Source organism: Sphaeramia orbicularis, chromosome 24 (genome assembly GCF_902148855.1).
Source record: "Sphaeramia orbicularis chromosome 24, fSphaOr1.1, whole genome shotgun sequence".
NCBI lineage: Eukaryota > Metazoa > Chordata > Actinopteri > Kurtiformes > Apogonidae > Sphaeramia > Sphaeramia orbicularis.
In genome coordinates this window covers 32,149,027-32,163,167 of record NC_043979.1, presented here as the reverse complement: position 1 = coordinate 32,163,167, position 14,141 = coordinate 32,149,027, and the positions used below count along the sequence as shown (strand labels likewise).

General features: G+C 37.5%; 1 protein-coding gene across 2 annotated transcripts in view; it reads right to left on the bottom strand.

Moving 5' to 3' along the window:
* Nucleotides 1-14,141, bottom strand: part of fut8b (fucosyltransferase 8b (alpha (1,6) fucosyltransferase)) — a 142,630-nt gene that overhangs the window by 44,508 nt on the left and 83,981 nt on the right. For both annotated transcript variants that reach the window (XM_030128776.1, XM_030128777.1), the window contains one exon: nucleotides 5,610-5,724. In XM_030128776.1, the coding sequence (XP_029984636.1) occupies nucleotides 5,610-5,724 (115 nt within the window). The remainder of the gene's footprint in view (nucleotides 1-5,609; nucleotides 5,725-14,141) is intronic.

The following is a 14,141-nucleotide window of genomic DNA, read 5'->3' as shown; positions in this document are numbered from 1 at the left end:
GCTCCAACTGTCCACATGTCGAAGTGTCCTTGGGCAAGACACTGAACCCTAAATTACTCCCAGTAGGGCCTGGCAGCGCCCTGCATGGCAGCAGCCGCCTACTGGTGTATGTACAGGGTGGGGAAGCAAAATTTACAATATTCTGAGGCAGGGATTGAAAGACAGTGTATGACCAATTAGTTTATTGAAAGTCATGAGAATTTATTTGCCACAAGAAAATTGACATAATAGAAAATGTTTTTATTCTATGTGTCCTCCTTCTTTCTCAATAACTGCCTTCACACGCTTCCTGAAACTTGCACAAGTGTTCCTCAAATAGCCGGGTGACAACTTCTCCCATTCTTCTTTAATAGTATCTTTAAGAAAGTCGACATTGCTGTGTGATGTTCTATTGGTAGCATGTTCTAAAACGCCCCAAACAGCATAATCCAGAGGGTTTAGATCTGGGCTAGAAGGCGGCCATAAACATGATTCCCAAAAATTGCTAAAGTTGGATTTGTTGCTGTTGTCAACAAGTGTTTTGGTGTTCTTGTGTAAGATTTTAACTTCAAATCACATTTTACTGCATTTCTAACGGTCTTGTTGTCTACCTCAAGTTCAATTGCCATTTTTCTCATGGATTTGGTTGGATCCTTTAGGATTTTGGATTTGAGAGCTTTAATAAAAGCTTTGGTACGTTTTTTGTTGCTTCCTCCACTTCCAGACTTTCTCGTAATAGTTTTGCTCATAGTCATTCTCTTCTTTACATTATAAACAGTCTTTATGGACACTCCAACTATTTTTGAAATCTCCTTTGGTGTGACGAGTGCATTCAGCAAATCACACACTCTTTGACGTTTGCTTTCCTGATTACTCATATGGGCAAAAGTTTCTGAAAAGGTATGGATAATAGTGTTAGGTATGATTATGACATCAATATATGTTTGGTTTCAAAACAATTGACGTAGTGCCTGCTGAGAAAAAACAACTAAATTTTCATTGTAAATTTTGCTTCCCCACCCTGTATATGTGTGTGAATGGGTGAATGTGAGGAATGGTAAAGCGCTTTGGGCACCATGAAGGTGTAGAAAATGCGCTATATAAGTTCAGTCCATTTACCATTTACTTTATTTAACCAGGAAATCCCTTAAAATCTCTTTTTCGAGGGAGACCTGGCCAAAACAGCACACCATTACAAAGTTACAACAGTTCTAAAATAAAACACGTTAAAAACAGACAAAGGACAACAGACACAACAAGATCCAGCTTAGGAAAAGCAATTGCATTCTTCAGTAACACCATTTTTTTTTTTTTTAATCAGAGGTTTGAGTTCTCCCAGGGAGGCCAAATCATTAAGCTGTAATGTGTTCTGAAGATTGTTCCATGACCATGGCGCAAAATAAGAGAAAGCTGCTTTACCAAGTTCTGTGCAAATCCTGGGTACCTGGTAGAGCAGCCATCTAGTGGAATGCAAGTTATAGCAGCTGTGTGTGAGTGATGATAGTTTACATAAATAGTTTTGTAGTAAATAGCGTCAGAGTGATCTGTGCCCGGAGATCTGTATTCTAGGTCTTATTCCAGAAACTTTAGCCCTTAGAACTCATGAAAGTAGGCCGGTGAACCTCTGTCTAATACATGCTTATAGATAGACGCTGGAAAAGTGTTGATTGTCCATTGCTGAATTCATGGATTGCGGAACTCTCATCCTGCGTAGCTATGTACAGGATTAAACGGAAAACTCACATCTTCCACAAGATATGGAATTAATTTCTAAAATTTTTACAATCAAGACCTGATATCTCATCATCAAAACTTATAAAGTGAGACCATACCCCCCCCCCCCTTTTTTTTTTTTTTTTTTGTTAAATGATGTTTGATTACACTGGGTTACAAAAAAATGTTTTTTGCAAGTTGTCTAGGTTTTTTCAACTGAATTAGGACCATTTTGCACCGCTAAATCCAAAAATGACATCTGTTTTTCTCAATCAGGTCAGGTTTTTTTTTTGCTAATTTGAGTTTGAAAAATTTGATCTTTTCACAAAATATAATAATTAATACCAAAATAAGATTGGTAAGCACACTTAATGAAACTTGTGACTTGATTCCTGTTAGGTACAATGGTGTATTCACCGCAGATGTAGCAGAATACATCAGGCTAATTTTTGCAAGATCGTCTAGTCAAAGCCATTTCATTCACCTGTAATATTAAAAAAAAAAAAACAATCATAAATTGGCAAAAGTAAAATCTTCAGAACTCGTTTATTGCAAGAAATATGAAAGAATTTTGTATCAAATGATGTGAAAATGCCCATAAATGTAAGCAAAAATGTTAAAAAGCCAATATGTAGCATAGTTCATAAAGTTGACCTGATTGAGCAAAATTAAAGTGATTTTTGGATTCAGCACACCAAAATTATCCTAAATCAGCTCAAAAAACTTAAACAATAAATTTGTTGTTGACCAGTGTTATGTATCAGACATAAAAAAAATGGATGTTGAGAAGAATTAAAGTCAGTAGTACATATATTGTTTGTCAATTATTATTTTATGTTATTTACTTTCATAGCCGTTTCAAAATTCAGAGGTGGTCTTGGGCGGGGGGGGTTCTGGGCATTTATGTTAAAGGGAGACTCACTCAATGTTATCATTTCATGTCAGAAAATATATGTAATGTGTGAAAACCTTAATAAAGATATGTGTTAAAAAAATAGAGTCTTATAAGCCCATAATCGTATAAGTATATGACACTTCAATAAAATATTCATTCATTCATTCATATACTAATCAAGTAGTCTTTGTACAGTGTGCTCATCTGGAGCCTTTTTATATCTTAAGGCGACACTGCATTCACGCTGAAATTTGTCTTGTTTGAATGAAAACAGAAAACAAATATACATGAAAAAAGCACCTGTTGATGTAACACTTATCCGGTGCAACTGAAATGTTACAGTTTCCATAGGCTGGTTTGAAAAAGGAGAGAATTTCATCTTTAAGAAACTGAACAGGAAGGCTGCTGAGGCAACGATCGATCTGACGGTGATGTCATAGTGTTTGAACTGCAACTACAAGAAGCTGAATTGGGAAAAACCCTCCTTTTTGATTCTGAGTTGGAGAATATCTGGAGGTTTTTTTTTCTCCCCCCAGTTAGAACAACAATCATATGTCAACAAAAGAGGCACAAAAAAAAAAAAAACTCCACTAGCGACACTTCAAGGTAAATAAATAAACCTCATGTTAAATTTACAGACAAGCGACAAATTAAAGGCTTGTCCATAATTACGATCTGCTTATTGTGACCAATTTGACCTGGACGGACATGATTGCTGTGAGAGGTTTCCGCTTGTATTAAAATACACTTTTCATTACCACCAGTAACTGAAGGTCACGCCAAATCAACCACAACTAAAATCCTTAATGACATTACCCTTATTACGAGACAAGCTGTAATCTCTGGAAAAATGTGGCACAAAAAACAATTATCATGCGACGGCAATGAACTAAATTTGATGCCGCCTTTGCCGACTAAAACCGCTGTGTAAAAGGTTCGGAATGCAAAGAGAGACGAAAAGCTCGTTCAACAGCGACCATCTGAAGGAGTCACGCATGTTCGGTGTATGTTATGGGTAGACAGATGGAGCAGACGCAGAGATGGAGTTAGTTAAACCAGGAATGAAGTGAGAGGAAAGTGCGGGTGGTGGAGACAGCAGGACAGGAGGGAGGAGTCCGTCTATGTGTGCGCGTGTGCATGTGTACATTTAGATGTGAGTGTGTGCGTACGAAATGGCAAGGGACACACAAGCCGAGCGTTTCGTCGCGTATGAGCGTGTGCATCAATCTTGTGGCCGAGTGCGTTTTTTGCGTGCGTGCGTCGATTGCTTGTGTAGGTATGGGCGAATCCATCTGTGCACGACTGCGTGTGTGTGTGTGTGTGCGTGATGAATTAGCGATGGCAGCTGGTGGAGCGGTGTGATCCCTCAGCGGTGGTGACAGCAGCTGTTAGTGGTGCTGTCTCCGCCCAGCCAGACTGACTGGGTCCTCTTCATCAAACACACCGCCTCATTAATGCTGCAGGGAGCGGTGCCGCGACACACCGCACCTCCAACCCCAGAACCCTGCAGCACCAGGGCCGGGGAGCAGGGGTGGTTGGGGGTGAACGGATGGGCCTTGAGTCTCAGGTTCTGTGTGTGTAAGCGGTCCATCCATCCATCCATCTCTCTCGTCTGTGTTTGTGTCTGTCTTTGACATTTTTGCATTTCTGCATATGCGTGTCTGCCAATCTGTCATTTTGCTTCCCTGCATGTGTGTGTATGTATGTGTGTGTGTGTGTATCACTAAACCGCTGACAAGCAACAAGAATCCTGCTTGTCAGATCCGACTGTCTGCTATCACACCACTCACCTGCTCCTTGTAGAAACTGATGCTGACAGTTATGGATGGTGCAAATGAGACCATGTGTGAAAAATGTCTTCGAAAATGCATATGCGTATTTGTACGTCAGGGAAACATTCATATAATTTTATTTATGTCAACATGTGTGTGACTTTGTGTTAGGGCTGCACGATTTTGGCAAAAAAAAAAAAAAATTCCAGATTTTTTTCCTCTAAAAACTTGATTTTCGATTTTTGGGTAAAACTACAAAAGACAGCAGAAGTCAGCCTGTAATTTTCATGAGCTGCCCACAATGCAAGGCACGGCTCCCTGCATCAAATCTGTGATGGTATCACGTGATGAACCCACAGAAGTTTTATTTTCTTCATTAAATCTTTAAAATGGAGTATACAAACAATGTATACAACAAAAAAACAACATAAGTTTGCCAGGGGGAATACACTACAATACAATGTCGAAATCAGAGCAAATACTGATGGTTTTTAGAGCCTTTTTGGTTCCAGATTTATCTAACAGCTTTAAATAAAGTTCAACATCTTTCAAAAAAAAAAAAAAATACTTGGTTTTGTGATACAGAACTTACATTTGTGGATGAAAATTTTAGCAAGAGGACTAAATTAATTGTGCCAGTATCAACATTTCCTGAAATTTTCATCCAAATCTGTCCATAACTTTTTGAGTTATCTTGCACACAGACAGACAAAACCAACGCCGGCAAAAACATAACCTCCTTGGGGGAGGTAAAAAAAAGAAAAAAAAAAAAAAAGTTTTTTTTTTTTCCTTTTTTGGGGTATCTGGGCCCACAGAAGTGATACCAATGTAAGTCAGTGACAGGCATCAGTCGTGTGTGCGTGGACCACGTAATATGAGTGATCCTCATGCGGCCTTATTTAAACTGGGGGATCCGTGGCTTATATTGCTGTAAGTACTGTGGGCTTGTTAACAGATTTAATGTCTGTGGTCATTACACAGACTTCTATGAAAGACTGCTGTCACAGATAGGAGGAGGAGCCTACAGTAGCCTGGAGGAGGAGCCTACGGTAGCCCGCAGGCGCGCGACCCGGAGGCACGAGAAAGATTAAATCGATTTGACGATTTCCCTTTCTTAAAAATCGTCCTAATTAAAAAAATCCAATTTCGATTTAAAATCAATTAATCGTGCAGCCCTACTTTGTGTAAGTTAAAAAAAAAAAAAAGAGGATGTGGCCATTTAGCAGAACAGGAGATGTGTCTGTAGTTACCTGTAGATAGGTGATTCTGTTCTGGACCAGATCTGACAGGTCTTTCGCCTCCTTCATTCTCCACTCGCCCACTCCATCTGCCTGGCTGAGGTAGTACAGGTCTGTCATGATTGACCTGCAACAACACACAAATCAACAGTCAACTCAACCATATAGTTGTGATTAGGGATGCACCGATATCAATACCAGTATCGGGTATCAGGTCCGATACTTGTACTCGTACTTGTAAAAAGTACTCTGATACAACCGCACTGATACCATAATAATATACATTATATAGCAACATAGTACAGCAAACTATTTCATGATCACAAAAAAAAAGGCTCAGTTTTGAATGTCTGAAGTTGCTAGAAATTTGTGATGTTAAAATGGGGTCACGAGCCAAAAAAGGTTGGGAACCACTGCTCTAACCCCAACTGGTCAAGGCAGATGTCCATCCTCCAGGAGTCAGGGTCTGCTCCAGGTTTCTGCCTGTTCAAAGGAAGTTTTTCCTTCCATTGTCACCACTCGCAAGTGTTTGCTCCTGGAGGATTCTGTTGGGTTTCTGTAAAGTGTCATGAGATAACATTTGTTATGATTTGGTGCTATATAAATAAAATTTGATTTAAATTGATAATCTTTGTTCACTTTAAAACACACACACAAAAAAACACTGATTAATAATGAGATTCTAGGATTCTGAAAGCTCATTTTTAACAGTGCTCAAAAACTGCACCATGTCCACATGGTACTTCATTACTTTGCCAGCATATTCAGCCTTTGATTTTGGCAACAGTATTATCTACAGTCTAATATTCACCAAATCTCTGGGCATTGCCAGGATGGTAAAATATAAGCAAAAAAATCCACCCACGGATAAATACAAAGAGCAAAACTACATCTCCAAAGGGTTGATATCATAAAAATAAAATAAAAGATAGGAAATATAATCTTGTGTTACCATAGCACCGGCATCTTTAAAATGGATTAGAGTCAGATTGGTCACTCAAAGAGCAGCAGCTATAAAACAAACCCAGGAGTCTAAAGCAGACAGTTTTACTTTGTACATACATTTTTCTAAATTAATTATCAACTTCAAAACTTTGATGATTAATCTACAATTTAAAGGAGTGATATTTAGCTTTTTTTTAAAAATGGAATTATGCATTTTAAACCATTTCCCTGTGGTCTACATAAACTGTAAATGCTATGCTGGGGTCTGAATTCTTCATTAAGTCAACTCCACAGGTCCATCTTCAACCCTATTTCTGAGTAATGACACCAGAAAGGTCGTTTTGAGCACTGGCCCTTTAAATGCAAATGAGCCACTTCAAGCCCCATCCCCTCCAGGTTGTTGGCCATGCTTTCTGTCCCATTCAGCTATTTGTGTTCGTTAATACAACCAACAACTGAACGTTTTAGGTGCCGTAATTTACGGTCTATAAGCCGCTACTTTTTTCCACACATTGTGAACCCGCGGCTCAAAAATGATGCGGCTAATTCATGTTTTCTGGGCTAAAGATCGATCCGGCTGACGAAGAAGGAACTAGAGCTGCTGCACGTTAAGCTTAGCATCAATGAAACAATGGTGAGATGTTGGAGATGGGGTGGTGTACTCGGAGAAATGTTCGTCGGAAGTCTTGACCTTACATATGCAAATGTTGTGAAGTAATTAGTTTTAAAACGTAACAAATTAAGCAGGAATTGAAACGGGTTGTAGAAATACACTTGATTTTTGCCAAAAATAAATATATAAGATAAAAATATAAAAATAAAGATAAATAGATAAATAAATATAAAAATATAAGACATAAAGATAGCTTTGCAGCACCTGGAGGGTTCAAAATCAAACTTTATTAGGGTCCAAATACACAAATAAATGTACCAAAGACTGACAAAAGTGAGTTTAGCAAAATATGACCCCTTTAAGACTGACGTTATGTCGACACAAATGTTTGTATCTGTACATCAGTCTTCATTCAAGTTATGTCAGAACTGCTGATGCCTCATAATCATCCTATTAGTGAAGAATCTGACAGATGTGGAGCTTATTTCTACAAGCCTCAGAGCGACTTCGCAACAACTCATGCGAAACAATGTAATGGACATTTTCTCTGTTTTATATATTAGTTTTTACCTTAAGGATCCTTTCATACAGACTGTCCTGAAACATAATGTTCCTTCAACCAATCAATTAATCAACATGCTGTCAACAATGACATTACTACTAAGTGTAGTTTTTAGTGATATCTGATGACTTATTTATTTTAGTCATTTTTTTTAATCTAATTATTTCTAGTCTGTGAGCTGCTGGAGGTACTTGTCCATGGCTTTTGTCTGTGCTGTTTTTAATCTGTCCCTTGTATGTGTCCTGTGGTTTTAATGTCTTTTTTGTTTAATGTTTGAGATGCCCTCTCCAGACTGCAGAACAAATCTACCTACAGGTATTAATAAAGTCACCTTGAACCTTGTAATGAACATACAGAAAATGAAGGTAGTAAAGGTGGTTAATTAATGATAAACTTTATTCCGGAAACACAACATCCCAAAGCACTCTCATAAAAATATAAAAATTTATTGTGATGGGATGGTCAAGTTACCCCAATAAAAACAACTACACTTCATGCATTTTGGTATTAAGCCTTCATCAGGAAAAAAAATAACAGGCTTGATATCAAAACATATTGAAATATAGTGTGTAAAAGTCTTAGGCTACCTTTAGCTTTGTTGTTTTTGGAGGGATGAAATGTGCATACATACTTCTCACTCTTTTTCTTCACATATAATAAGAATATAGAAGAAATGTGAGCACAGTCTTAAAAGACTACCAGGAACACACAAAACTCATTATTTTTACAGTCAAAATTACTCAAATTCACAAACATTGTGGACTATCAAACAGCTCAAATAATGTACAAAGCTAAAAATAATCTGTTACCAACAAATATACAGAAATTATTCAGTATTCATGAGAGGAGGTTGTAATTTAAGGGGGAAAATTAACTTTAAAATTCACTTAATACGCACGACTAGGAAGGGTTTTTGTGTTTCAGTCAGTGGGGTGAGACTGTGGAACAGATTCAATATAAGTTAAAACAATGTCCAAGCATGAAACTATTTAAAAGGAGATAAAAAGATGCAATTTTTAAGAGGTACAGGGATGAAGGAGGTGTTGGGTATTACTGGGTGTTATGAGGATGGACAAGTATGTGTTTGTGTACAGGGTGGGGAAGCAAAATTTACAACATTTTGAGGCAGGGATTGACAGACAGTGTATGACCAATTAGTTTATTGAAAGTCATGAGAATTTATTGGCCACAAGAAAATGTACATAATAGAAAATGTTTTTATTCTACGTGTCCTCCTTCTTTCTCAATAACTGCCTTCACACGCTTCCTGAAACTTGCACAAGTGTTCCTCAAATATTCAGGTGACAACTTCTCCCATTCTTCTTTAATAGTATCTTCCAGACTTTCTCGTAATAGTTTTGCTCATAGTCATTCTCTTCTTTCCATTATAAACAGTCTTTATGGACACTCCAACTATTTTTGAAATCTCCTTTGGTGTGACGAGTGCATTCAGCAAATCACACACTCTTTGACGTTTGCTTTCCTGATAACTCATATAGGCAAAAGTTTCTGAAAAGGTATGGATAATAGTGTTAGGTATGATTATGACATCAATATATGTTTGGTTTCCAAACAACTGACGTAGTGCCTGCTGAGAAAAAACAACTAAATGTTCATTGTAAATTTTGCTTCCCCACCCTGTGTGTGTGTGTGTGTGTATATATATATGTGTGTGTGTGTGTGTGTGTGTGTGTGTGTATATATATATATATATATATATATATGTGTGTGTGTGTGTGTGTGTGTATATGAATATGTATTTACAAATATATTATTGTATTATATGTTTATGTAAATCATATTATATTTGTTCATAATAATATAAAGCCAGAAACCAAATTATTTAATAAGTATCAGTCATATTATAGTATATAGTATAGATATGCTTAGACTAGGAAGACTAGGAACTATTACTGTTATTAATTATTTAAGGAGAAGGGGTGGGAATTTATAAGTTATACTTCTTCTCACTCCTTTTCAAATATGTATTATACGTCTTATGTTTAAGTGTTTTGTTCATTTATTTTCTTCTGTTTTGACATTCATGTTCGAAATAAATCCATCCATCCATCCATCCATCCATCCAAAGACACACAAAAAACTGAACTAAATGGGCTCTAAAAGTTAAAGTCAGTATTTAGTGTGACCCCTGACCCCATGACAAGCAGCAACACAAACAAGTAGGAACATGTGTTGAATGAAACCTGGTATAAAACAACAGAAAAATAGTGCAATAAATCTTACACGGTCTGAATTAAAGTTTTAAGAGCATATAACATAGAAGCCGTTTTTTCTTTTTGTACTGTACATATTTACCATATATCCAGATTTTAAGACTGAGGAATGCAAATGTGTGGTCATTCTAACTTTACTAAACCAACAAAGCTAGTGTTGACACTCCTTTTATAACATTTCTACTTAATAAACTTCATTTTTTCCAACATGCAAAAACTCAAGTCTGATTTGTACATGACAAGTCCATAATTAGGTTTAAAAATAGATCAGTCACTATGATACTGTTCTTTGCTTTTCTAATGTTTTTTTTCTTAACGTTTTTTTTTTTCTTTTTTACCCTTGACATTCCAACACGTAGGTGTGCTAGAGCTGAGAAGGTAGAAACTAGCGGGTGGTTTGTGGTTATATACTCAGATGGCAATCTTGAACGCAGAAGGAACTTTCATGTATATTCATCACGGAAATGATGCAAAGTTAAATATGGTGAGAAAAAGTCAAATGAAGGGCCGGATGTTTCGACGACATATGTGGTTTGATATCTCTAGGGGAAGTTTTGTTTATCTGCTTATTTTCCAGACATCAAGACCTAATCCAGGACTCAAGTGATGAAGATCCAAGTGCATGACTCTAAACTCTGATCACATGATACGGCTAATTTGATACCAGGGAGCATACGTTAACATTAGTAAACACTGTCACAGCTAAATATAGTTTAGGGAATGAGAAAAAGTGTAAACTTTGTCATACTGTCTGACTCCAACTACATATTTCTAGTTTTTTTTTGTTTTTTTTTTAGCTCTTTCGTGGATTAAGTTTGCCATCTGCAAGCCTCTGACTGTGAATTTGTGTCCATGTCAGACACTGCCAAATATCGTGACCATCTACTTCCAAAACATGCCCAAGAGCTCTGATGTTTGCAGCTAAGGGCAGATGCAAACACATCACTCTCACACACACACACACACACACACACTTATGCAAGCCTAATTTATTACTCACTTCTTTGACCCAAATCAGTCACATCCTGTGTGACTGAGAGTTCTTATGCATATATTCAGTAGTGCATGCAAGAAACACTGAGCAGATGAACGTACCATGTCTCATTTCAAATATGCTGCATGGTGAATACGGCCTATCTCTACACTACTAGTATCATTACTCATTGTCCCAATTTGAAGCAGTGTGAACGGATGTCAAACTCGTTTCCAGTAGTGCACAGGGGAACGATCACTGACCCTCTGTGGAAAAGAAAAGCAAACCTTGCTGGCCGCAAATTTAACAAGGAGGAATCAGCAGACAATCCCCGAAGGATTTGGCAGTAAGACAGGAGAGGAACACCACATAACCATGGCATCCTGCATATATGCTGGGGGTATGCTCTGGTGTGTACCTGGGGATCAGAGGCGATTGCTTTGAGACAGCAAGGGAAGAGCTCAACTTCCCCCGACATTTCAGGAAATGAATGGGAAGAATTGCACTGCTGAATGTACAATGAACATACAATTATATTTACATTAAAATTACGCAAGCATGCACTTAATTTTACAGGGTTCCTACATGTTTGAATTTTAAAATTCCATACTTTTTCCAGACCCTAATTTCCAGATGTCTTGGTAAAAAACATTCCAACTAGCCAACCAGTCTTTACATTTGGGATTCATGAGCCAGTCGTCAGAGAATTTAGGCAAGGCAAGGCAAGTTTATTTGTATAGCACATTTCAGCAACGAGGTAATTCAAGGTGCTTCACACAGGACATTGAAATACAACGACAGGGAAAAAGAAGCACGTTTAAAACATTATAAAAAGAAACATGTAAAAGGTGATTAAAAACAGCAAGTAAGAAAACAACACATAAAATCCAAAAATATAAAAACACACACATATTAACCCTTTCATGCATAGCGGTCACTCCAGTGGACAGCTATTCTACAGCTGTTCTCTTGTATATTCATGGATTTTGTTCTTTTTTTTTTTTTTTACACATATCTTTATTAAACTTTTAAGACACTACATATCTTTTCTGGCATGAATTGGTAACATTATGTAGATCTCTCCTGAACATAAACCCCCAGAATCACAAGTCCTCCCCATAGTTTTCACACAATTTATCAGTAAATACATGTTTCTGTGCGTCAAAAATTAAACGTGTGATGTCCAGCTGAGTGGACATTTTTGCAAATTCATGAAAAATACGCTCATAAGAAATTTTTTTCATTATTATTTTTTTATGTATTTATGTTTTGTTTTTTTTTTAAATTATTTTTATTTTATTTTTAATTTATTTTTCACAAGAAAATTTTCAATCGCATTGTTTTTTTTCTCATGCCTAAAGACGAATAAAAACACTCAGGAAAAAAATTTGATTAAGGTTCTCATAATTCGTGCATGAAAGGGTTAAAGTGAGAGCTGCAGTGCAGAGTTTCAAAAGAGAATATAAAATTTAAAAATTCAAAAGCCTTTTAGTCAAAGGCAGCAGTGAACAGGTGAGTCTTTAACCTCGACTTAAAAGAACTCAGACTCTCAGATATCAGACCTGATATTTTCTGGTAGTTTGTTCCAGATATACTGAGCATTGAAACTGAACGCTGATTCTCCATGTTTAGTCCTGACTTTGGGAACACACAGCAGACCTGCACCAGACCACCTGAGTGGTCTGGGTGGTTCATACTGGACTAGAAGGTCTCTGATGTATTTTGGGCCTAAACCATTCAATGCTTTATATGCTAGCAAGAGAATTTTAAAGTCTATTCTCTGAGAGACAGGGAGCCAGTGTAGAGACCTCAGAACTGGACTGATGTGGTTCACACTCTTGGTCTTAGTGAGGACTCGAGCAGCAGCATTCTGGATCAGCTGCAGTCGTCTGACAGACTTTTTAGGCAGACCAGAGAAGATACTACTACAAATAAATGCATGGACAAGTTTTTCAAGGTCCTGTTGCGACATCAGTCCTTTAATCCTAGAAATGTTCTTGAGGTGATGATATTTACATCTACCCATTATGAGTTCTGCCAACGATCATACAATGCATGTTGAATAGCTCGCTCACAAACAGTCTGTGGACATGGCCTGTCCGTCACAGCAGCAGTGAAATTTGATGACACCTGGGCGGGCCTTAAAATGGGTTAGAGGAAGATAAGAGCAGAAAGCTGGACATTCAATTTGTCAGTTGTTGCCCAAATGTTTTCTGGGACGCCTAGCCTGCTGTGTGTTAGAGCTGCACGATATATCGTTTGAGCATCATCATCGCGATGCACGTGTGTGCAATAGTCACATTGCAGGTCCTGCAATGTAGGAGGCAAATGAACTCAATGTGTTCTCATCTAAGTTCAGCCTGGGTACCTGACACACACTGCACGCAGCGATCCACCAATCACAATCGTTCTTAATCAGTTTGCCGAAGCAGACCACGCCCCTGTACATGGAATGAGTCGCTGGAAACAACATTGAAAAATGAGCAACGAACAAGAGAAAATCACAGAAAACGAAGACTTGATGCCAAAAAGAAAAGAGAAAATCATCGAAAACGAAGACTTGATGCCAAAAAGAAAAGCAATGTCAGTTATCTGGAATAAACTGGGCTACATGAAGGAAGATATTGAAACGCATGTTCTGTGTCGACAGTACCTTCCACCTGTCGCCACAACAAAAGGAAACACAACTAATTTGTTTGATCATTTACGTCTGCACCACACCGCTACTATATCCCCCTGAGTATTTTTTCATATCGCAATATATATCGCAGGGTTAAAAACAATTGCAATGTCATTTTTTTCCCAATATTGTGCAGCCCTACTGTCTGTGCTCTCACACAAACATTTTAGCTGTGCTATCAAGTGCCTTTAAAAACAGATTGATCCAGTTCTTTTTTTTTAGATATTCAGAATTTTATGTTTTAGAGAATAGAACAGTGGTATCAATCTTGAAAACGTGAATATTTTTCTACACATTTGTTTCCATTTTCCATACTTTTCCAAACCTGGAAATGTATAAAATTAAATTCCATGCTTTTGTAGGAAGCCTGATTTTATGGCTATGTCCTTCTTGGCAGCGGTTTATCGTTTGCTTTCTGACATGAATTCCCCGATACAGTCTTGTATCAACCTTTTATTTTGAATTGCTTTGCTATCATCTGACAAGTTTTATGATGGAGCCGTAAGATGAGCTGACCCTGTTTTAAAGACACTGTGG